Genomic DNA, 25,591 nt, shown 5'->3' on the forward strand with positions numbered 1-25,591 from the left:
TGAAACTTTTGCCCTCCTTCAACATATAAAGAAGACTTTTATCTTCTTGTCGAGCTTCATGAGTCTTTTTTTCTTTTAGGCTCTTTGCCAGAAGCCTTAAAAAGGACGCAGGGCACTTTTTAGGAGCCATTTTTGGCATAACATGGATATTTGGTAATACGTAAAACACGGCTTCACAATTACATCTGCACATATCAGTAACTTTCTACACAGTGAAGCTGATGAAAGAGAGATGTGCTATACCCACACTTCCATCTTCACAAGATGGGACTCAGGTTTCAACCAATCAACAGCAAGTGTACAGCCATTGAGTGACGGAAAATGAATGGCTGCTCCTGGATTGACTACTTTGCAGACGACAGCCATTAGAGTGTCAAAGTATCATTTCATCTGGCGACTGCTCTAAGAAGGCATCATAAGATTAATCTGCAGAAAGTTGGCTTGGGTGAATCATCTTTCAAGAGACAAATTATGTTATAGAAATTTTGCTGTTTACATTTAACTTTTTACGAACTGTAATATTTAAAAAACTTAATAAAACTTTTTTCATCATAAAAAATGTATTTAGTCACGAAAATATACTGTGTACTGAGATGAAAACATACTTATCCTGCTATTCCTGTTTTTTTACATATTTTAGATATGCTTTGCCGCTTTGCATACTTGTAGTATCATCCTAAAACACTTTATGTATGTACGTACTACAGGCAGTTCCTGGTTATTGGCGGGGTGCTGACAAGTAAATACTGCTATTAACCGAAACTCAGCAATTCATGACACTTATGATGCAGAGTTTCGGTTAATGGCGCCGGTAACTGGTTAATGGCACCTGTGTTAGGTATGTTATGGTGCCCATAACTCTATTATCAATCACCTTATGGCGCCAATAATCGAGACTCGGCCTGTTATGGCGCCATAATCTTGCGATTTTAGGGTGCTAGAAAGGTGCCATAAAACCGGACCGCCAATAACCGGGGGGTGCCTGTATAATATTTAGAAATCTTAAAACATTTCATAAATTGTACAGTATGCACAGAAAATCAATGCGCAATTTATGCCTGATTGATCCCACACAGTTCAATGTTGTATTGTTTGTGCGCATTTTGCGTGTGCAGTACGGTATATTACTACAGACTAAGAATATTCTTTAAAATATCCTCTAAACATTCTGCTTCTCATAAGGCTTCTGGCAAAGAGCCTAAGCATCAAAGGCCCTTACAGTTAATGACGGATAAGGAGAAAATAGACATGATTGTTATGTTGAGAGAGGGCAAAAGTCATAGAGAAGTAGCATGCCATTACCATATGACTGAAAGCGCAGTTGCCTACATCGAGAATGAGTATAGAAAGGGTAAAACACTTGGGGTGGTCATTCTTGGGGAAGAACTCACTGCCCTCTTCACTACCCCACCAACTGATCAGGACTTTGAAAAATTTTGTGGTCTGTATAATCTGATCAGAGAAGTTAGGCAGACACAGACAATGGTCAAGGCATGGAATAAGAATGAAGAATACTGCTAGTAAACTAGTGAAGCCCTATCATAACACCTTAGTGAGAAAGTGCAAGTACCTCCATACGATGCAGCCTTCCGAAATCCCTGACGAGGCACCTCCTGAAGAAGGTGAAGAGGCACCCTCAGAGGAGATGTAACTCGTCTATTTTGCTGTACAGTCTGTATCTTCATTCATTCATCAGACTGCACAACTAATATCATCATCATCTATAATCAATATTCATCACCAGTATTATAATATTTAATGTCACATATACAATAAATAATATGAAAATACAGAATATTGCTGTATGAAAAATTCACATCCATGAATGGTGGAGACTCGCAAATAATTTTATAGAAACGTTCCATAGAAAAAACTGTGAATGAGCGAGTCCTCTCAAATAATTTTTAGGTAGGTTCCACAGAAAAATGCAAACAGGTGAAACTGCGAATCCCGAGAACTCGAATATGGTGCCCAATGTATATACGTATATGTATATAAACTGCTTACACAACACTTTCTTAGCTTACAATAGTCCTGCTATCACCTACAGTGGGAGACCTACTGGCAGCCAATTTTAACAAATATAAGCCTACCCATTTAAATTTTAAGGAGCTAAAACTTTCCACTGGACCTTACAACAATGTAATTAGCTTTCCCATTCTGAGAAATCCTTATGATGATTGAAACTGCACTTCAAAACAAAATTTTTGGAGCAAAACTCTGGGAAGTTTAACACTGGCACAGACCACACATCATGGGGAAAATAACTGACAGACGCAATGTTGCCACATCTGTGAGAAAAGGATGAAGGGAAAACAATGTAGACAAGAGACAGAGCCCTCATGTCTTGTGTCCTTAAGTTATATCACTGTGCCAACAAGCACTATTCTGGCCGAGACCAACTACACATACAAGAATTCTTTGAGATTGGTTGGTCTGTCTTATACAGTCCTGAGGGGACCATGAAGTAACTCCTTTAAGGACAAACAGCAGTAAACTATCAAAAGCTGTAAAATTCCACAGTAAAAACAGGATATGAAGAACTGTCAGGGTTACGATTAAGTTTTCTAAGAACTAATTCAAATGAACAAGAAATTTTCAATTCCATAAAATAAAGATTCTTCTTACAAAAAATAATACAGACAGTCACCGCTTACCAGCGGCATCAGTTAATGGCGTTTGCCCAGCGACATCTTTAACAGAATTTTTGGCACCAACTGGAGATCGGCAGCTGCGATCCCTGGTTAGCAGCGCTGATCCCCGGTTAATGGCACTGTTAAGCGAGTTATTAGTGCTGTTATCGCCAATTTTCAGTTAGCGGCGTTAAGCTGGGAACAGATCCCCCCCACCCCTCCCGTTAACTGTGAACTACCTGTATAAGCAGTAAAACGTTTGGGTTACATTAATCTTTTGTTGCTGAATTAGTGATTTGGTTCACTTCAACCGGAATAAGGTAAAATGCCATAACCCCTAGGACCTAGTCCAGAATGACCCATCAGACTGAAAAATATAGTTAGTCCTACAGGCATTACACTTGTAAATATAGGTGATGCCAATAAAAAAGAGCTCTGATATTAAGTCAGACCTATGGCTTAACAAGATTGTTATAAATATTCCTAATGTTAATGTGGGGAAAACTATATCAAATATTTTTGTAGTTCTCTTGTAATATGTATCAACCACGGATCATTAATATCAAAGGATTTAAGAATAGTTCAATTTATTCATATATATATGTACTATGTTATTGGTGTAATAATTACTACTGAAGTAGTTTAAAAGGAATCTTATATTTTAATCAAATGACTGCAAAGTAATAACCATCAAGTTCTTTAAAAAATATCCTTTGTTATTAAATTTTACTACATTTTACCAGTCAGTAACTGTACGTATATTATTCAACCTCGTACTTTGTAATTGCCATTCTAGGTTTGAGAATACTGCTCCAAAGGCACAGAAAAATGTTAGAAATACGTAATATGTGGTGTATCCTAACCTACACTATCATTTTCCTAATAAGAATTACTTCATAATAACGAAGATAATAATGAGCAAGGACAGACCATTTTAGCTCTGGCACTTTGACTAGAAACAAAAAACCTAACAAACAATATCTTATTCTCTCAATATGTTGTACTGCAAACAAATAAAAGGGCCTAAACTTCCCACTGGCACACAATCCTTACACAATATAAAAAACTTCAGTTATATCACACGCTAAAGCTCACCAGAGATGAATGTTCACTTTTGATAGGAGTCTGATGAACTTTTGATTCTTGGGAAGTTTCTTGATGATCAGTAAATGAAGCATCTGCATAACCTTGGGCCTCAAGTTTTTGAGAAGGGCAGCCAACAGCTAGCAAATGAAAGATTCATTGCCTTCTTCTGAAAAAAAAATAAATTCTACAATAGAAATTGATGAAGTTGGTCTAAATTATTTAAATGATCTTAGGGTTGATATGTGTGTTTTCAAACTGCTTTGATGATCTTTTATACTTTCTGGTACAGTGCTCCCCCCCACTTTTATGCAGTATTAGGTTCCAGAACCTGGTGCGGAATTTGCAAAAATCCCCTCTACAAATCCTTATAACTGGCTTATAACTGCCAAATAACCCCATAAACTAAAATGCTTATAACTGTCTATTTTTAAACATTTCACTGATTAATTTGATAGTTTCAAACAAAAATATCCCTTAAATTATCATACTAAAACACTTTAATATTAATGTAAAGCAAAATATCTTTTAAAATTGTTCCTAATACAAAATTAAATAAAGTCTTTAATACAAATTAAATAAATGTCTTAAGAATGTTTGACAGCTAATCAAGTTACCCTTGTACTGTATGCATAAGCTGTTTTCTCTCATAGCACTGAAGCATATTAATCCTTTTAAAATTATCACTAATTTGCTTTTTTTTTTCATAACAACACTGTTTATTTACTACTGTAATTTTTCATACTGTGTATGTGACTAAATACAGTGGAACCTCGACATAAGAAAGTCCCAACTTACGAAAAATCCAGGTTATGAAAGCAAAAACGAAGAATTTTTTGCCTCTGCATATGAAAATAATTCAGGATACAAAAGGGTGTTACTGTAAAGTCCTGAGATTTGCCCGGACCACCGAGAACAATTTTAAAACTCGCGCACCGCCAACTGAGTAGACTCGCCACCATCCTCCCACTCTCCCATTGGTTCCTGATGCTAGTCACTGCAGTAAGATCCTGCTCTCCTATTGGTCAGCATCTATCCCATCTACGTAACGGCGTCTTTCGGCCACTTCGTCATATCAGCGTTATCGTACACACTCGGAATTCGTTCATTCACATATACGTATTTCGTTACTTATCATAAATTCATGTTAGTGATTTCGCTTTCTACTTGTATACTTTATCGTGTTGTGTGTGAACTTAATTAACTTAATTAGCCATGGGTCCCAAGAATGTTGCTGAAGTTCACAGAAAGAAGAGAATGCTTTCTATGGAGACTAAGATAGAGATAATTAAGAAGTATAAAGCTGGCATGCGTTTGAGTGTGATCGCTAAGGAATACGGCCGAAATCCATCGACGATATGCACCATCCTTAAGTAGAAGGCAGCCATCAAAGCAGCTACACCTTCCAAGGGCATGACTATTTTATCCAACAAGAGGAGCCACGTGCATAATGAGATGGAGAGGCTGCTTCTTGTACGGATTAAAGACAAAGAAATTGCTGGCGATGCGATAACCGAGACGACAATCTGCCAAAAGGCCAGCACTATTTTCGGTGAACTGATTACCCAGGCCAAAGACGACGGAGGAGAAGGGACATCGACGGCAACCCCAGACTTCAAGGCTTCTCATGGGTGGTTTGATAAATTCCATAAATGGACTGGCATTCATTCGGTGGTGAAGAAATTGAAACTTTGTGAAAAAACCTAGAGTATAAAAAAGTAAAAAAAATGTAACAAAAAAAAAAAAAATAAAATAAAAAAATAAATTTAATTTCGAGTTTTTTGTAAAGTTAAGTGTTAATGTTTTCTGCCATTTGTTAATGTGTTTCGTAAAATTTAGTGTTAATGTTTTCTGCCATTTTTTAATGTGTTTCGTAAAGTTAAGTGTTCATGTTTTCTGCCATTTGTCCTCCTCTGTCGCCACTTTCGAAGATCGCCTCACTCGAAAGGTAAGGTTCCACATTTTACTACATATGCACGTACAGTATTTCTTGTACCATGTACACTAATACACTTTATCTATAGGTCAGTCACAGATAGGTTAGGTATTGAATGGTCCAAATTGTTGTATTTCATTGTTTATTGGTCAATTTAGCTTTATTATAAAATTTACTGTGGTGTTTTTGTAGCGCGGCTTGGAACAAATTAAGTAATTTACATGTAAAGCGTGGTTCAAGATACAAAAAAATCAGGTTACGAAGGCCGCTTCGAAACGGATTAATTTCGTATCCTGAGGCACTACGTTACTGACTTCTATGATAAAAAAGGATTTACAGCATATTTTTAATGTAGTTATGTATCTATTCAGTTCACTCTAGGTTGGACCCCAGACTGAGCATAATATGCAGGCGTACAATTCTCTCTCTCTCTCTCTCTCTCTCTCTCTCTCTCTCTCTCTCTCTCTCTCTCTCTCTCTCTTTAAGGGTAAGTAAGATGTATTTGAAATGATATTACTGTGAATGTTATGATAAAGCATGTACCATTTTTAAAATATTTGCTAATATTTATAATTTTATTTTCCGGTCAGCTTTTACTTGAAAATTAAGTAGTGAATATACTTTAAATATTGTACAAAATGCTATGTCAGAAAATCTTTACAGCAATATCATTTAGAATACATTTTACATTATCCTGAGAGAGAGAGAGAGAGAGAGAGAGAGAGAGAGAGAGAGAGAGAGAGAGAGAGAGAGAGAGAGAGAGAGAGAGAGAGAGAGAATTATAGTATTAGTGACAGACTTGTGACGGGGAAAGGCAGAAGAAAGAACGGTGAGTCAGTGCACAGATACCTGGGAAACGGGGTGATATGACTGCCAAGATCATGCTGCACTATGCTAGATAAAATTTGAAGGATCATAATATTCAAGTTAATTTTCTAAGAAATTCATACCCTAATCTTGATTTCATTTGACAGTTGCTGTAACATTAAAGGACTGTAAAAAGATGTGGAAAATTTTAGACAGGCTGCGGTCATTCTTTCTCTCTTGATATAGTCTGTACTTTTGAAAATCAGGTTTCATCTGCAAATCATTCACAAAAAAAGCTGTGTTAAGTAAAAAATACTTATTACCACAAATAACTCAATATATATTGCACAGGCAATTATCTTTACATCGTGCAAAAAATGCTGATGTGTTGGGAGATCATTCAGCCTCACGGCAAAGAAATTCAGTCGTGTAAGGCTCTAGGCTACTACGAACTACTTTGTAATGGGAGCATATAGCCAGAAAATCTTTGAGCTGACATGCTACCTTTAACCTTGATAAAGATTTATGTTTAAAGACAGCAGCTTTGTAAACAGCAACTAGCATTTAATCCATGTCAACGTCAAAGTAATCAAAGCGTGAAATCCGTTACGTAAGCCAGTATCCTTGCGCTATCCCACTCGAAGTTCTAGGGCTCCTCTTCACACCACAGAAAACGCTCTTGCGGATGCAACTAGATTTGCTCAACCTACTTAGCTGTCGCAACATTGACTGCCATTGACGTCAGCTAACTTTAATCGCTTTGGAATACAAACATGAGTTTGTAGAAACTAAAATAATTGTATTCACCACTTACAATTATGCAAGAATATCCCCGTTCATGAAGGAAAACTAGTAAATATTGTCGTCGCAACATATAGTACAACAATCAGAAATTCATATTCTATTTACCAGATCTCTATGAACGAATCCATCTGAGAAATTCCAATTACTTCGGACATATATTGTGTTTTTAAGTATCTCAACGGTTTTGCTTCGCAGTTTCAACTCATATGATATAATTTGCAGTGTATTTTCATATTCTAGAGTAAATTTAGCAATATTATGTCTTTTCAGTAAAGACTAATGGGAAATTCGATGAACGAAAGCTAATGAAAACTGTGTCTTCACTTTTCTTGTCGAGTGTACATGGATGATATATTGATTGGAACAGATTTGATTGAGCATCACATGGAAGTGCTCAGGCAATTTCTTGGGAGACTTAGACTAGCAGGTTTGAAAATCAAGTTAACCAAGTGTGACTTCTTGAAAAACCAGATTGTATATTCAGGTCATGTCATATCTAAAGAGGGAGTCAGAGTAAATGATGATAATGTCAAAGCAATTGTAGATTTTCCTGTCCCTAAGACAAAGAAACAAAGTTAGGTCATTCTTGGGAATCTTGGGGTTCTTTAGATGTTTTGTGAAAAGTTTTCCTATTTTGGCAGCCCCTTTAACAGATGTGTTGCAGGAAGATATTCAATTTTCTTGTGGGGAGCTGCAATAGGTAGCTTTTCAGCAAGTTGAGGATACATTAATGAATCCTCCGGTCCTGAAATTTCCAGATTTCAGTAAACCTTACACACTAATAACTGATGCCAGTCAGGAGGGTATAGGTACCGTAGATAAGGAAGCCTTTGCTGTAGTATCGAGCTTAGTACATTTCAGAATGTTGTTAATGGGGAATAAAGTAGAAGTTTTTAAAGACCCCAATCCATTATTAGATCTTTTTAATAAGCCAGATCTTTTGCCTAAATGAGCTTGATGGTTCCTAACAATTAGGGATTTTGATGCAAAGCTCAAATACATAGAGGACATAATGTCGTAGAGGATGTCCTTAGTAGAAATTTTTACAAGACTGAAGGATTTCATGTTGGGGCGGTTACTGGTGATTCTATACAGTGGGATATCAGTCTCAGAGCAAAGGCAAGGCGAGGATGAAATTTTGGTAGACGGAAAAGCATTCTTTAGAGGTGAATTAGTCAGGAAAGGTTATAAGTTGCCTTTTTCAGATTTGAAATTAGACGGTAATCTGTTGGTTAGGAAAATTAAATATAAATTAAGGATGAGTAAAACTAAAGGGGATATGACACAGATTGTGATTCTGAAAGTCCTAATTCCAGCGGTCTTAGATAAACGTAGTGCATTGCAAGTTTGGTAGTCCACGTGTAAGAATTTTGTGAAAAAGTGTAGTGTTCAACACTTGCAAACCAGCAAGGGTAACTTTTTGCAAATTAGGGTCATATCCGATACCAAGGAGGCCCTTTCAGAGGGTGTACATGGATATCTTGGGGAATTTCTGTGAATCAGGGTATGACTACAGGTACTTATAGGTGGCAATAGATGAATTGACGAGGGTAGTGGAAATTTTCTGACTGAAGCAAAAAACCGCGGAAGTGGCTATGGCATTTTTCAATGGTTTTATATGTAGATAAGGGGTACCCGAGGTTTTGTTGACTGATAATGGTAGGGAATTTGTAAACAGGACAATAGTGTGTCTGACAGAAGTTACGGGGATAAAGGAAGAAACAATCCTTCAATACAGACCGGAAGCTAATGGGTTAAGTGAACAATAAAACAGAAAAGTGCTCAAAGCTCTCTGGAAAACTATTGGCGCAGCAACGATAGAAACTAGGATACAGGCAGTCCCCAGTTATCGGCGGGGCTTCCGTTCCCGGGGGTGTGTGTGATGGTAATTGCTTCATAGCAAAGGAAGATAAAGGAAAGGAGAACGCATTTTCGAGAAGTTCGGCAGTAAGGAGGTTTTCGCGCCCGTGTTGGAGGCGTCTTTCTCGCGGTTGTTCTGGAATCGTCGGGCGTGTTGTGGAGCGTAAAAACACGCCGTCGTTACGTGAGAAACGCCGCGATTTTCTGATGCAATACCTCGTCTAGATTCATCTAAGAATGTCTAGAAACCTCGGGAGTCTGTGACGCTCGCCGTAGGCTCCGCCCCCAGGATGCCATATAAATACGACGGAGGAAGTAGCAGCGGGAGGAGTGATCGTAGAAGAAGGAAGAGATCGTAAAAGAGAGAGATCACCAGATCAGATTATCAGTGAGAGATCAGCAGCAGAGATCGTCAGAGAGAGACTAGAGACAAAGGAAGGACCGATGAAGGATCAAAAGAAGAGTTGTTCGGGAGTTGGTTGGATATTGGTCTAGTTGTCTTCAGGAGTGGACGAATTATCTCATGTTATCTCGACGTCGAGCAGACTGCAGAGAAGAAAAGGTCCTGCTGGAGGTTTTGGGTATTTCCTGCCTTTCAAGTAGACTTGTTTATGCAATACGGAGTCAAGAGGATGACTGCAATTGCCGCTCTACATTTATGAAGCCAGCGCGTCGAATCGCCAAATCGAGTAGCAAGCATTTGAATTGCCTCACTGTTCCCCCAGTTCACGCAGTGTGAGATTCTATCTTTTTATGTAAATAGGAGATACCATTCTGCATTTGCCTTTGTTAGTAAGCTTGTAAATAAACCTTTGTTGTGTTAGTGTTTCTTTCTATATTTGTATCTCCAGTTTCAACTGTTTGTGTTGATATATTTTTTTTTAATTCATATCGAACCTGAAGCGGACCTCTCTCAGAGGCCGTAACATTGTGTCGACCTTTAACCAGGATATTTCAACACCGTAACATTGTCTCTGAGATCTCAGAGTCCGTAACATTGTGGGACCTTGCCTAGGCTATCAACACTTTAACAGTTTGAAACAGGGAGAATATAGAAAGAATCAGAATGAGTGAGATGGTGAAAGAGTTTACTGAGTCAGGTAAGCTACTAGGTCTAGAGGGGAATGATCTCCGTGAGTATGTTGAGAAGAAAGAAAGGGAAAAGTATGAGAGAGATGAAAGAGCGGCTGAGAGAGAAGTGAGGAAAATACAGCCAGAGAGAGAAATGTTGGTAATGCAGCAGGAAGAAAGAGAAAAAGTATGTATGCATGAGCTGGAAATTGCTCGGTTAAGGGAAAGTACTCGTAACAGTCAGACAGGCGAAAACGAAAACGGAGCTGATAGGTTAGGTATGACTACAGTGCTAAAATTAGTACCAAAGTTCGATGAGGAAGATGCTACGACATATTTCATGTTTTGAGAAGTTAATGGAATGAGCAGGTTCTCCTAAAGAAACATGGACTTTATATTTGCAGTCAGTTTTGAGTGGTAGGGCACTTACTGTGTATAGTTGCATGTCTAAGGAGGAATGGGATAATTATGATATCGTGAAAGAAACTGTTCTTAGCGCATATAGGTTAGTACCGGAGGCATACCGTAAGAAATTTAGAAATTTGAGAAAGAATGAAAATACTACGTATATAGAATACGGTAAGAAGTTAGAAAGGCTGTTTTTTGATTGGTTAAGAAGTTAGAAAGGCTGTTTTTTGATTGGTTAACTTCTGCTAAAGTTGATGATTTTGATAGTTTGAAGAACTTAGTGTTGTTAGAAAACTTCAAAGATAACGTATCCCCTGAGATTAAACTTTATATAGAGGATAGGCGAGAAGTATCTTTTGCAGGAGCAACTAGGCTAGCTGACGAATATAGTCTAACTCATAATTTGAGTGTTAGTAAGAAACAAAATGATCCTTTGTCTGGTAGAGTACAAAGCAGTAAAGGTTTCAGTCCTAGTAATAGCAATGCGAGTAGAAGTGACTATTCCTGTTATACATGCGGAAAACCTGGTCATACGTCTAAGGTTTGTAAGAGTAGAATGGCATCTAGTGGCTCAGAATTAACTTGTTTCCGATGTAATGGGAAAGGGCATTTAGCGAGGAATTGTGCAGTAGAAAAGAAGGACGGTAAGAAACCAGTGTCTCTAGTTAACCTTTCGTCAAGTAGGAATGATGTGATGAGAGAAACTAGGAAAGTTTTTGGTGAATTTCTGTCAGAAGGCATAGTTTCCTCTCTTGGAGGAGTAGATTCGAGAGAAGTGGTCTTGCTTCGAGACACAGGGGCCGCTGTATCACTGATAAGGAGTGAGTGTGTGCCGAACAAGGCAGAAATCAATATGGAAGAGAAAGTCATGTTAGGTGGATTTCCTAACACTTGTGTTCTTTGTCCTTTGCTGAAGTTGAATTTAGAAAGTCAGGTAGTGTCAGGAGAAGTAAAACTTACAGTTGTGGACAGTTTGCCCATTGAAGGCGTTGACATTATTGTCGGTAACGACTTAGCTTTATCCAAGGATGTGAATCCTGTTGTGAGGAATATTCCAGTGCCTGAAATGGTAGTAACTAGGTCGGGTTTAGATACAGACGTAGACTACGGTCATAATTTGTTCGTGGATTCGAAAGAGAGTGAGTTCGTGGATTTGAACGAGTGTGATAGAGGTAGCGAGGTTGATCTTGGCATGAGTGTGGCTGAGAGATCGGACTCTATCGATGTTAACAGTGGTAGCCAAATGGAAGGCGTAGCTGTCGAGAGTAACGTAGTAAATGTACCTGTATCTAGTACTAGTTATGGTGATGAATTAGGCTCTAACATTTTGGCTAAGGATGAGCTAGTCAAGTTGCAGAGAGAGGATGAGACACTAACCCAAATTTTTGAGTGTGAGCTGGATGATGATCTCGATGATGTGTGTAAGGAAACTTTTTGTGTAAAGGACGAAGTTTTGTGTCATGTTAGTCCTAAGTCAGGTAGTGAAGGGGGAATCACAGAAGAATTAGTAGTTCCTAGGAAGCTTTGTGAGCTATTTTTGAAGTTAGCATATGATGAGCAAGGACATTTGGGAGTAAATAAAACTTTCAAGTGTATTAGTAGGGAGTATTTTTGGCCTAAGATGAAAAATGATGTAAAGAATTATGTTTTAAGCTGTTGTGAATATCAAATTGCCGGGAAACCGAATCAAGTAATTACCAGAGTTCAGTTGTGTAATATTCCTTCAGTAGGCGAGTCTTTTGAGAATGTATTTATAAATATGTTCATACCTTTGTCTAAAAGTAAGGTTAGAGAAGATTGCATAACTAATCTTGAGTATTATAAAAAACAATTTAAATTTAAGAGATGTTTGGCAGCTAGCGGAGGAAACGGAAGCGCTTGGCACTTAGCGAAAGAAAACCCGAACGGAAGTCAAGGGGAAACTAAAGAAAATCCTGATCTTAGAGCAGAAGAGAGAAGTTTGTGTGTAAGAGATAAAGTTTTAGTACTAGTCCAGAAAGAAGGTTCCTCTTTATCTCATAATTTCGACGGTCCTTTTTCAGTTTTAGAGAAGAGGGGAAATATACATTATAGAATTAATGTGGGTAAGAGTAGAGCAAAGTCAGTAAATGTAAATTTGCTTCAGAATTGTAAACAACGCCCCGTGCCGTGGCCTCCGCCCGTGTAACAGTGTTACTGTGTGAGATAAGTTTTGAGAAAAACACAAGAGGTGTTTTAGTATTTATAAGTTTAATCAGAGTTCAGTAAACGGTAATAGTAAGAGAGAAGGATAATGTTATAGCAGACAGCCTCTCTAGTTTTTTCAGAATGAGTAGCCTAATGACCGTTTTCTGTTTTGGCACGAGTGGTTGAGTGGATGAAAAAGTATTAAAGCTTTATGCAGAATTGTTTCCCTGCTCTTCAATTCTTGCTCCTCTTTTGGGGGGCTTGTGATGGTAATTGCTTCATAGCAAAGGAAGATAAAGGAAAGGAGAACGCATTTTCGAGAAGTTCGGCAGTAAGGAGGTTTTCGCGCCCGTGTTGGAGGCGTCTTTCTCGCGGTTGTTCTGGAATCGTCGGGCGTGTTGTGGAGCGTAAAAACACGCCGTCGTTACGTGAGAAACGCTGCGATTTTCTGATGCAATACCTCGTCTAGATTCATCTAAGAATGTCTAGAAACCTCGGGAGTCTGTGACACTCGCCGTAGGCTCCGCCCCCAGGATGCCGTATAAATACGACGGAGGAAGTAGCAGCGGGAGGAGTGATCGTAGAAGAAGGAAGAAATTGTAAAAGAGAGAGAACACCAGATCAGATTATCAGTGAGAGATCAGCAGCAGAGATCGTCCGAGAGAGACTAGAGACAAAGGAAGGACTGATGAAGGATCAAAAGAAGAGTTGTTTGGGAGTTGGTTGGATATTGGTCTAGTTGTCTTCAGGAGTGGACGAATTATCTCGTGTTATCTCAACGTCGTGCAGACTGCAGAGAAGAAAAGGTCCTGCTGGAGGTTTTGGGTATTTCCTGCCTTTCAAGTAGACTAGTTTCTGCAATACGGAGTCAAGAGGATGACTGCAATTGCCGCTCTACATTTATGAAGCCAGCGCGTCGAATCGCCAAATCGAGTAGCAAGTATTTGAATTGCCTCACTGTTCCCCCAGTTCACGCAGTGTGAGATTCTATCTTTTTATGTAAATAGGAGATACCATTCTGCATTTGCCTTTGTTAGTAAGCTTGTAAATAAACCTTTGTTGTGTTAGTGTTTCTTTCTATATTCGTATCCCCAGTTTCAACTGTTTGTGTTGATATATTTTTTTTTATTTCATATCGAACCTGAAGCGGACCTCTCTCAGAGGCCGTAACATTGTGTCGACCTTTAACCAGGATATTTCGACACCGTAACATTGTCTCCGAGATCTCAGAGTCCGTAACAGTGTGCCAATAAGTGAAAACCACCACTAACTGAAACTCAGTGATTTATGGCGCCATAATAGCGCTGATAACCAGTTATCGGTGCCATAAGCACCTTTATGGTACACCATAAGAACCCATATGGCGTGCCATTAGAACCCTTAAAGATTTCTCAAAGAAAAGAGGGGAAACAGGTTTTTAGTCTTGGATAAGATAGGTCTATTTAGATCACAGAGTGTATCAAATATCAAGAATAGGGAAAATGATAAAAAAGGGGACATTGCATAATTATGCATTTTGTTTTTTTTCTGTTTCACAAAAGGATGATGAAATGTGAAAAACAGATCTGTAGAAGTTTTATGTTTTAACTAATCACCTTATTTAACACTATTTCTTTTCTTTTTCTTCTTTCACTATTTTTCTCAACTGCAGTGATTTGGCGTAAACATTGGGGCAATTGTTGTAATAAAATAGAATAATTTGGGGTGAGATAATGTGGAAAATACTGTGCAGTGACAAATATTTGGCAAATTTTCTGGAGATAACAATGAAAGATATTCTTTGGTGTTATATGAGGAATGCTATGGTGTTATTGGTGTTACAGGAGAAATACTATGGTGGTACTGGGGGATGAGGATAAATGTTGTAGCACTAGTTGATTTTTGGTAGGTGATGCTGATTTTTGGTGGTGTTGATATTTCGTAATGTTGATTTCTGGGTGCTGATTTTTTTGGTGATGACTTTTGATGGTGATCTGAGGTTTTACGAGCCAATGGGGTGGTGGGGTTGTGGCTTTGTGGTTCTTTGTACTATTTTGGTTTTTGGCAGTCCTCCTGGTTTTATGGTTTCTGGTGGTTTGCAGTTTAATGAAGTTATATTCACCAGTGCTATTTTGGTGGTTTTATGAGGTTATATTCACCAGGGTTATTTTGGCGGTTTATGGTTGGTATTTTGTAGTTAGTGGTTTTCTGAGGTTATATCACACAGAGGTGGTTTTCTTTGGTATTATATTTTGGTGGTTTTGAGTATTTAGCCTGAGGTCCCTGAGGGTGTTTTTAATATTGGTGGTTAGTATATAATGGAGGTTGATATTTTTGGTACTAGTGCTGACTGGAAGTTTGCAAGGATTTTCTTTTGAGGATTAATGAGGTTTCCAGATTTTGGTGAGGTTTTATTTTGAGGTTAATGGTGACTTCGGGGTTTATGAGGTTAGTTAAACAGGGGAAGGTGGCTGTTTGCAGACATTTGGAATAAACAGGTCGTTTGATGCTGACAATGTTGTGGTGTCTCGGCTGAGACCATTGTTGATGTTTTCTTTTAGAGTTGGATACTCATAGTTTTCTTCTTGTGCCATTTTACATGATGATGTTTCATTGTGAGGAATTTTAGAATTATTTGTGGAACGCTACTGATTTGTTGTGACAGTAATTTTTGTGTGTGATGCAAACTACATTTGGTAATGTGATGAAAGAGTCTGAATCATTTGTATTAGGGGAAATCTGTAACTGGGATTAAGCGGTGTTATTAATTTTTTTTTTTACATAGGTTTGTTTTTGGATGGCATGTTATTTGTAGAGAGGCTGTTGAATTTTTGTATTTTGAGATACATAACATATAAATGAGGGTCAAACTTTATATTTGCTGGAGGTTATTTGTATAAATATTCTGGGGTTTTGTTGGTGTACTTATCAGTTAAGGGGTTACTCGTTGAGTTGTCAGGTAGAGATAAAATTTGTCCAGTATTTTTCAAGAGGTTAGTGGATAGAGACCACGTTTCGCCTATTCGCGGTATTTTCCAGAGAAATATTTACAAATTACTGGATTTTCACAAATGTTTGCGTGTCTATGAAAAAATCATGTATGATAATTAGTTGTTCTGAAAAGTTCACGCTATTGTGAATTTGCGCAACTCGAATCGCGCAAGATGTATTACTGTGTAACTTGAGAGTTGGTATTATACAGTCACCATCCAAAGCAAAGGAGTGTATGTGTGTGTGTGTGTAAGTACATATCCTTTGCACACCACTGAATTTATCCTCTGGGTTGTAACAATTGAATTTATCTTCTGCGTTGTAAAAATAAAGAAATGAGAAAATATAGTAAAAATATAAATGAGAATGGCATACAATACAATTAAAACATACACACCCTATGCATTTTTTAACTGTATTGTATGCCATTCTCATTTATAAAACAACTTTTATATGCCATCAACTATAAGTAAGAATGAGGATACAAAGAATTTCTAAATAAATTTTTCAAAAATGATAAGGTGCTTTGCTCAGTAAATTTATCATCACTAGAAAAACTTTTTACATATACTACTAAAATCTATGAATGAATGAAAATTTTGATAACACTAATATTACAAATACTGTACTTACCAATATCATCCTCTATGTGAGAAGGGTGAATGGGCCGTAACTTTTCTTTTCCAATATAATCTGGATACTTTTGCCTAACAAACTGATGCAAGGCTTCCAAAATGGTTTCCCTGGAATTATAACATTGCTTTAATAACTGTATCCTAAAGTTATAAAATTATTTATGACAATATCCTATATTTAGTTCCACTGCAGCAACAATAACAAAACTTTCACAGTCATAACAGTTCTCAGGAGCTTCCCATTCTGTGAAGACATTTACGTAATCAGTGCCTGGATCCATAATCCATGGATTTTCAACAAAATATCTCAACTAATGCTTTGGCATCTTGAAGGATAACACCCTGCTATTATCGTAGCATCAAAAAAAAAAACAGAAAAAAACCACTTATCACAATTAATCATGTTTAAAAAAATAAAAGTGAGGGCATCAAACATGGAAGTAAATGCTACAAGCAAAGAAATATATTTTTCATCTCTTGTTGTATTCCTTTAATGTTTAGCATCAACGCTTTTATTTATTTATTTTTTTGACATGATTAACCCTTAATGGACGGACGGATACCTTCATATAACAGGTTTTGGGTGGTAGACAAATTCACTCATGGTGAGCATTAATATTACGAGTAATCAATTTGAAATAATCAGGTGGGAAAGTGTTTCCATTACTTCTATAGCCCATAAATTTACTAATGGCAACTTTCAGACTGGCTAAGATCAAGAAGCAAGTGGCTCATGAGTTTATTGTGATCTTGACTTCAAGGGAGCATGTACTGCCTCTCTCTCTCACATGATGGAGCATGTACTGCCTCTCTCTCTCACATGATATCTTATTATATATAGCACTTGCTCATAAATATAAATATAACCATGGGTTGCTGTTGGTTTTAGTACCTATCTTTTATGATAATAGAGCAGTTATAATTGTAATTTTGCAAAGAAATATTAGAAAAACCATGTGTAATCCAAAAGGTTACTGCATCTTCGATCTCTGTTAAATTTACATAAATATTTTGCAACAAATATATTACCCAGAATATTTTACTGACTGCAGTTCTAATCTGTTTTGATATTGTGTGAGCTGTAATTATAATTTTACAAAGCAAAATACAATTATTTATTAGAAAACACATTTACAGTGGACCCCCATATTCACGTTCTCCGGATTTGCGGACTCACGCATTTGCGGGTTTCTCTGGAACATTTCCCTTCATTATTCGTGGAAAATTTGCCTATTTGCAGTATTTTTCTGGGAAATATCCACAAAATCCTCATTTTTTTATCAATTTCATCATACAATGCACTTTTTATGATAAAACTATTAAAAAAAAAGCATGAATTTTAACTAACAAAATAGGAGGTTGAAAGCATTTTTATAGGGGTTCCGTCTATTCGTGGGGTGTGTGTGTGTGTGTGTGTGTGTGTGTGTGTGTGTGTGTGTGTGTGTGTGTGTGTGTGTGTGTGTGTGTGTGTGGTACACATCCCCCACGAACATGGGGGACCACTGTATAACTTGGTAAAGTACTATTGTCTTGAAAAAAAGACCCCACAAGGAGGTTGTAAATAGTCTTTTTCACCTTCTGGAAGGTAGAGAAAAATTTTTAGAATTTGTTTTTTTACACCTTGTGCATTTGCATATCTTCCTGTTTCCGTTGATATATTTTTTTTTTTTAAATTGGCCAACCTCAAAGTTTCCCCCACCTAGAGTGCTGCATATTGAATCTTAGCCCAGGCTCTTATGGATTAACTGTAAGAAAATTCTGGTCTAAAAAATTCATTTTTCCCTTTTCAGTGCATTTTAATAAGAGCTTTTAAAAATAATTGTAACTGATTTATGATTGTAGCTAACAAAATTGATATCCTGTAAAGATAAAGAAGATTATTTATCAAGTTAAAGAGCTTGCAAAAAATTTGATAAGTTTCATAATAATTCCTGAGATACTGGGAGAAGTCACTGCTCTCCTACTGATAATGAAAATAACTAACAAAATTGATATCCTGTCAAGCCAAAGAAGGTTATTTACAGAGTCAAAGAACTTGTGAAAAATCCGAAGATTCATACAAATCCTGAAATCCTGGGAGAGGTCACTGTAGAGTTACTCGAGGTCACTAGAGGTCACTGCTGTCCTACTGATCATGTGAGGTTGTATTACCCCCAGGATGAGTAACCATGAAAAACTTTAAATCCATCGGACAAAGGGATCAGGTAAAAAACCTGAGATACTGGAGAAGTCACTCTGGGGTCACTAAAGATCACTGCTGACCTACTCAACATGAAAGGTTGTATTACTCCTGGGATTGAGTAACCATGCAAAATTTCAAATCCATCAAATAAAGGCATCAGGTTGAAAACCTGAGATACTGGGAAAGGTCACTATAGGGTCACTGCAGACCTACTGATCATGTGAGGTAGTATTCAACAGGGATTGAGTAACCATGCAAAATTTCAAATCCATCAGACATAGGGATCAGGTAGAAAACCTGAGATACTGGGAGAGGTCACTGTAGGGTCCCTAGAGATTACTGCTGACTTACTGATCATGTAAGGTTGTATTTCCCCCAGAATTGAGTAACAGTGCAAAATTTCAAGTCCATTGGACAAAGGGATCAGGTCTAAAATTGAGTTACGAGATTTTACAATGACAAATAAACAAACAAACATACACAAAAGCAAGCTAAATAAAAGCTTTCAATGACAAGTTTCTAAAGTAATTTGTATTTACCTGACTATACAAACCTCAGGTTCTTTACATTAGGAATTACTTTCAATGAAAGGTGGTTGGGCAGTTAACTGCCATTCAGTTGGCGGGATGGCCCGAGATCGTTGCCCGATTTAAATTTAGAGGAACTTCTGGTTGCATTTTAGCTGTTCCATATGTAGTATTCTTCCATTTAAATACCCCTGGTGAAATTTTTTTTTTAAAGGGGCATTTTCTTATTTTTTACGACCAATTTTCTATTGCACCATGGGCGCAGCCATTTTGTGTGGCTCATCTGTTATGCGTGACATGTCGCGGTAGGTGCAGACAGGCGGAACAAAAACTGAGGGCACAGCATCTTCAGATAATATCCTTTTTGGTTTGTATTTGTCAGCTGAAAATATATGATTGAAATGGTAAATAAAGAAGTAGCCTGAAGTAGGCATAGTTAGGCATGCAGCCCTAAATTCTAAAACCCCATTAATTAAACTATTTAAAGGGAATAAGTGAAGGCCATCACGCACATGGCGATTGACAAGAATAAATTTCAATTCAAATGCATACAAGTGGAGGCATCATAGTACAGATAGCAGTAGATAGATAGCCACCCTATCTTCATCAGTACCGTGGTCTGTTCAGAGGGAAATTAAGTTCCCAAAACATACTAGTATATAAATTTTACAGTCATACCTAATAACCTGCACCTAACGTCATCTTTTAAATCTGTTGGCAAGAAATGTTCTGAACAGACAATAATTTGCGTCGTAGGTCGAAAGGTTTTGATATTGATATCCTCCCTTTGAAGAGCCATCAGCCAGCAACTTGATTTCTCTCTATTTAACGGAATCCTGTGGAATGATGTGTCTTTTGGACACTTGCCAGAAGTATTGGCACAACCAAACGCCAATCAAGTTGGCGTAATTGATGCTACAGGCAGCCCCCGGTTAACGATAGGGGCTCCGTTCCTGTGGGCCCGACGCTAAGCGAATTCGCCTCTAACCGAAATTCAAAAGTCTATGGGCGTCACAATCCCCTTTGTGGTGCCCTAGACTCATTGACTATGCCTTAGACAGTGTCACGGCCAGATATTTTGCCCTAATATGTAATTAATTAAAACGTGGAATTTTATTTGCCTAATCATTTACAATGGTCTGCCTGGTAGTTCTACAAATTTTTAATGTCAGATTCAATGAGCTTGTTGGTAAATCTCGGCCAAGTATGAGAGAGAGAGAGAGAGAGAGAGAGAGAGAGAGAGAGAGAGAGAGAGAGAGAGAGAGAGAGAGAGAGAGAGAGAGAGAGAAAGTCTCCTTTTTCAGACTGCTAATGTTTCCTCCATCTCTTTATTTCAAGTTAAATCAGCTAAAAAAGCAAATGATAATGGTAAGTATCGTTAGTACTGTTATAATCGTTATTTAAATGTTGCACCAATAACCAACTGCATGATAACAGTTGCTTTGCTACAACAACCAAACCGAATATGATAACAATGTTTTGCTTGCATTTCAGCCATCGTACAATGTAACAAATTACTGGTTTTGTTACAAATGACATTAAGTAGAATAGGACCGATATATTTTCATGTTATACATTTATTCACTAAGGAGAAAATACTGGCACGGAAATATAGTATAGAGTATGTACTGCTAAATTTAAGCTGCATTTGTAGCTGAAGCTGAGAAAACAATGTTCACACTGTTAATGACTTTCACATAACAAAAAATTACCTGTTTACGCTAAATAGAAGCCAGAAAATAAATTTGTAGGGCGAAATAACTCTGCCTCTGCCCTCAGCTGATTTTTCCAAAGCAAAACATGGATCACTTTGTTTGTATTTTATACAACTATACGTAGTAATATGAGATTAAATACACTATTATTGGATACAGTGAAGTAAAGCATAACTTTTTCAATGAGCCAAGGAATAAATGCATATTCGTTATGTTTGTATTTTAGGAGGATCTCTTGGTGCTTCGGCAAGTACCGAAATATGTACCAATAACCAGACAACAGCGCCATCTATCAAAGAAAAAATAACCACGTTTAGTTCACTTATTTACATCAATTTTCAACTTCAAACTCTTCATAAAGAAAAATAACCTTGTCACATATGATAGTTTGTTTCTAAGATTATTTTACGCTAAATAGAAGTATGAAAATCGCTCTGAATTGAGTTAATACAGCAACAAAATAATCTTACCTCCGCCTCACCTGACTTTTCCAAAACCAAACATGATCGGTTTGTTTGTACTTTATAACACAAATAGTATTACAAGACTACATACAGTATTACTAGATAAAGCGAAGTACAGTGGTACCTCGAGATATGAAATTAATCCGTTCCGAGGCGGCCTTCGTATCATGAGTTTTTCGTATCTTGAACCGGATTTTACATGTAAAATGCCTAATCCGTTCCAAGCCCTACAAAAACACCCCAGTAAATTATATTTCCAGGCTTACAACACATGTTCTAGGGTTACGACGCCGATCCAATGGGAAGAAATATGACTCCAAAAGGCAAAAATACTGTACATATTGGGTAATATTCATCTGCATGTAATGTTCAACCCATTTTTACTGCATATATTAGGACTTTAGCATATGTCCCTTAGCAATAAGCCTAGCCCTATGTTAGCAGTTGCTACTGTAGCCTAGTCTTGATTCTTTGACATCTAAACCTAAGAAGCTAAAAGCTTAGAATATGCCAATAAAATGTATAAATAATCAGTATGTACTCATTTCAAATAATTATTAATTAATCATTAACTATTAATACACACAAAAAAAAAAAAAAACCTTCCAATTGTTTGTTCACATTCAGCTCTTACGAGTACCGAACGATCGCCAAGCAATCATTCTTTCCTAGGACACAGTAAGCCATAAATTTTCATTAGTATCTCTCTTCAACTAATGAAACTACCTAACAGTATAATAACCATTCATTTCTATTCTTTATTAAATCTTTACCTAATGGAGATACCAAGTTACTGACAGCTATAATGAAACATGTACAAAACGTAATATTAAAACAGAAGAAGAATTCTAGAAAATACATATTTGTTGGCTTCGATGATAGCAGTCTGATTTATTTTATATTTTATGATATCTAATTCATAATTTATTTTTATTAAATGTATTGCATGTACTCATTTCAAATAATTATTAAGTATCCATTAACTATAAAAGAAAAGAAAAAAAAAAAAAAAAAAAAGCTTCCAAACTTCTGTTTACATCCAGCATTTACGAGTACCGAACGATCGCCAAGCAATCACTTTTCCTAGTAGTACACAGTAAGCTATAAATTTTCTTTATCTCTCTTCAACTACTGAAACTGCCAAACAGTATAATAACCATTCATTTCTATTCTTTATTCTATCTTTAACTAATGTTTTTTTTTTTATTAAATGTATTGCATGAATAAGTATTTCCATTTACAGCATCCTTTTACCAATAGAATACATAAAGCACAAGGGGTAGATGCTGACTAATAGGAGAGCAGGATCTTATGGGGTGACTAGCATCAGGAACCAATGGGAGAGCGAGAGGATGGTGGCGAGTTTACTCAGTTGGCAGGGCGCTAGTTTTAAAATTGTTCTTGGTGGTTCGGGCGAATCTCGGGACTTTACAGCAACAACCTTTCGTAGCTTGAGCAATTTTCGTACATAGACCCGTAAAATTTTTTGTATTTGCTTCCTTATCTTGAGTTTTTCGTAAGTTGAGCCTTTCGTATGTCGAGGTACCACTGTAAAGTATAACTTTTTAAAAGAGCAGAGGAAAAGGTGCATATTCATTAAGTTTGCATTTTATGAGGCGGTCTCAGCACCTAGCCTAAGAAACCGATAACCAGACAACAGCACCATAAACACTACGGAATGTAAAACCCAGTTATGAATATATTCAACAAGCGCCGTAAAACTGAAACGCTGCTAACCGATAAAGACTGTAACTGCGGGCTACCTGTATTTTGAATGTCAATTGACCTAAACACGAAGGCAGTACCGAGGACAAATACAGCACAATATGCGTGCTTCACTGCGCTTGTTATTGTGAGGCGACCATGGCACTGCGTTATCAGTACTAATCTGCCAGATGGCAATGGTCGAATTCTGGATAAATGGCGCTCTCCACTGAAGTACCTCGGCGCTACTTTGAAATTAAATTGTACAAAATCGGATTACATACAGATTCGAGCAATGTCTCATTTTTTAGCTTATTAAAAGCTCTGTTTGACAAAATTTAATGGCTATTAACCAGAAGTTCCCCTTTTAACATTCCAATTTGCCTTTTGGCAGAGGTAACAGACTGAGGGGTGCATGAGGTGGGCATAAAACTGTGAAGGCCCTCAGGTTTGTATAATTAGGAAAAATACAAATTACGTACTTAAAAAATTTGTCGTGTTCCTACAAAATATATAAACCATTGGTCCTTTACAATAGGAAGACTTACTTCTTGAAGGGAGGAATCTGAGTAAGTCTCTGAACTGACTGGAGTTTGCCACACCTGAATTCTCTTCCTGGTCAAACAAAACGAGGAAGAGTTCCATGCCTTTGACAGATCGATAGAAGGGTGACCCCATACCTCAAACAGCCTTTCTGTAATGTCTATGTGAAGAGGCAACTTTGTCCCTACTACATTTGATCCTGGCAACTAAGCTTGTCTGCCACTACATTTTCCTTTCCTGGTACGTATGTATCTGGCTGACAGCCCTACTGAGTGAGTTACTGCCCACTTGCGCACCTGCAGTGTCAACTGATTAAGTGGAAGGGATACCAGGCCCACTCGCTTGTTGACATATGCCACGTGCTCATCAACACCTCTTGATCCTGAAACTCTTGCAGGCCTAGGGAAGCCCATACAGCCGCCATCTTGTGCGAATCCATATCTGAAACATAAGAGGAGGATGGCATCATCTCTTCTCTCCCAGGAGGGAGAATACCTTCTGCGAGATGGGGCAACATTATACAGAAAATCACCCTGCGGATCTGCTGACACTTCCAAAGATGAATCAAAGGAAGAAAAGGCATGAGACAGGGCATCAAAGGAAAAAAAGCAAAGGGGAAGCAGCACTGTCCACTGGGGGGAGGCAAAAAATCTCTCCAAGGACAAGTAGCCATCATACAGTGCTCCCTCTTCTTGCAGAAACTCTTCCACTGTGACATGTGCCAGGAACAACATTCTGGGCAAGGATAAGTTATATTACAAAAATTCAAACTGCAAGTCTACTGGAGGCCTGTCAGAGAAGAAGCTATAAACCTGGAACAGGTAAATCCTTGAACTGCTGCGCACAAGCATTGACAGATCCTAGTCTTCTTGGCTAAATCCATGATGACACATAGAAGGCACACAATCAAAAGCATAAATAAATCACGGGCAAAACAAAGAAACTGGCTTGCGCAGGAGAGCAAATGTGAGCATAGACTCCAAGGCAGTTGAAGAAAGACTAAGTGTGTCACTGACTGCAGATGTGGTTGGTGACTGGTCTTAACCTCATGTACACATTGTTGCTAGATGCCACAGATTCCTTGCATTACAATATTTGATTGCTTTTTGACCAGTTTCTAGCTGGGACTAGAAGATTATCCTGTTGTTAAGCCTGAAGGTTTGTTCCGCATATGAACAATGACAAATCTTTAAAATAATTTGTATTTTTCATGACAAACAAACCTGTGGTCTTAACATTGGGGTAAATCTTCTAGCACCAACTGGAACTGGAAAAAATTCAACAGAATTGTACATGCAAGTTAGGTGGAACAGCCACCGACCCAAGCTGTGTTTCGTGATATCTGTTATTCTTCCCACCCATGTTAAACTGGCAGAGGAGTGGCTAGAGGTATGCCTTAAATGTTATGACCGCAGGCTTGTTAGTTATGAAAAATACAAATTATTCTTAAAATTTGTCATTTGTTCATACATGGATCAAACCTGAGGTCATAACATTAGGAACAGACTTACTCTTGGTGGAGTAAGTATCATTAACCAACTGGAGGTTTGCCACACCTGGTCATTCTTCTTGTATAAGAGAATTCTAAGGAAGAAGACCTACACCTCTGAACCTTAGATATGTGTATAGCATAGGTTCAGTCTTCTGGGTTTCAATACAATGTCAAAATTCATTGCATAAGCGGAAGAAGAGAGCTATCTGTTCAAATAACAAACCAATGTAGCCACTTATGTAGGTTTATCATCATCTCTCTCTTTCCTTACTGAAGAGAGGAATGTTTTACTACTGCAAGGTAACTTCATTAATTAATTATTATTCTAATGGCATGGCCACTGTACTCACCTGCATCATGCCCATTCTAGCTCATAATGAAACAATCTTCATACCGCCCATAAGTAAAGAAAAGATGGAAAGGAGAAAAGAAAAAGATACCAGTCATCTCATTCATTTCACTTTCATACCATCATCTTAGGCTTGACACAAACTGTCACGCCAGGGGACAGTTTGTATCAAGCCTAAGATGATGGTAAGAAAGTGAAATGAATGAGATGAGTTACACAACAAGTCGTGTAGCTCATCTACA

The 25,591-nt window shown here is 37.6% G+C and overlaps 1 protein-coding gene across 4 annotated transcripts in view; it reads right to left on the reverse strand.

Moving 5' to 3' along the window:
- The window catches only part of LOC135217863 (ubiquitin carboxyl-terminal hydrolase calypso-like), a 351,282-nt gene that overhangs the window by 219,697 nt on the left and 105,994 nt on the right, over positions 1-25,591 (reverse strand). Inside the window, exon 7 of one of the 4 annotated variants that reach the window (XM_064253883.1) lies at positions 16,372-16,481. The exons of the other annotated variants lie outside the window; for them this stretch is intronic. Within the exon in view, the coding sequence (XP_064109953.1) occupies positions 16,372-16,481 (110 nt within the window). The remainder of the gene's footprint in view (positions 1-16,371; positions 16,482-25,591) is intronic. 4 annotated transcript variants of the gene reach the window in all.

Source organism: Macrobrachium nipponense, chromosome 9 (genome assembly GCF_015104395.2).
Source record: "Macrobrachium nipponense isolate FS-2020 chromosome 9, ASM1510439v2, whole genome shotgun sequence".
Lineage (NCBI taxonomy): Eukaryota > Metazoa > Arthropoda > Malacostraca > Decapoda > Palaemonidae > Macrobrachium > Macrobrachium nipponense.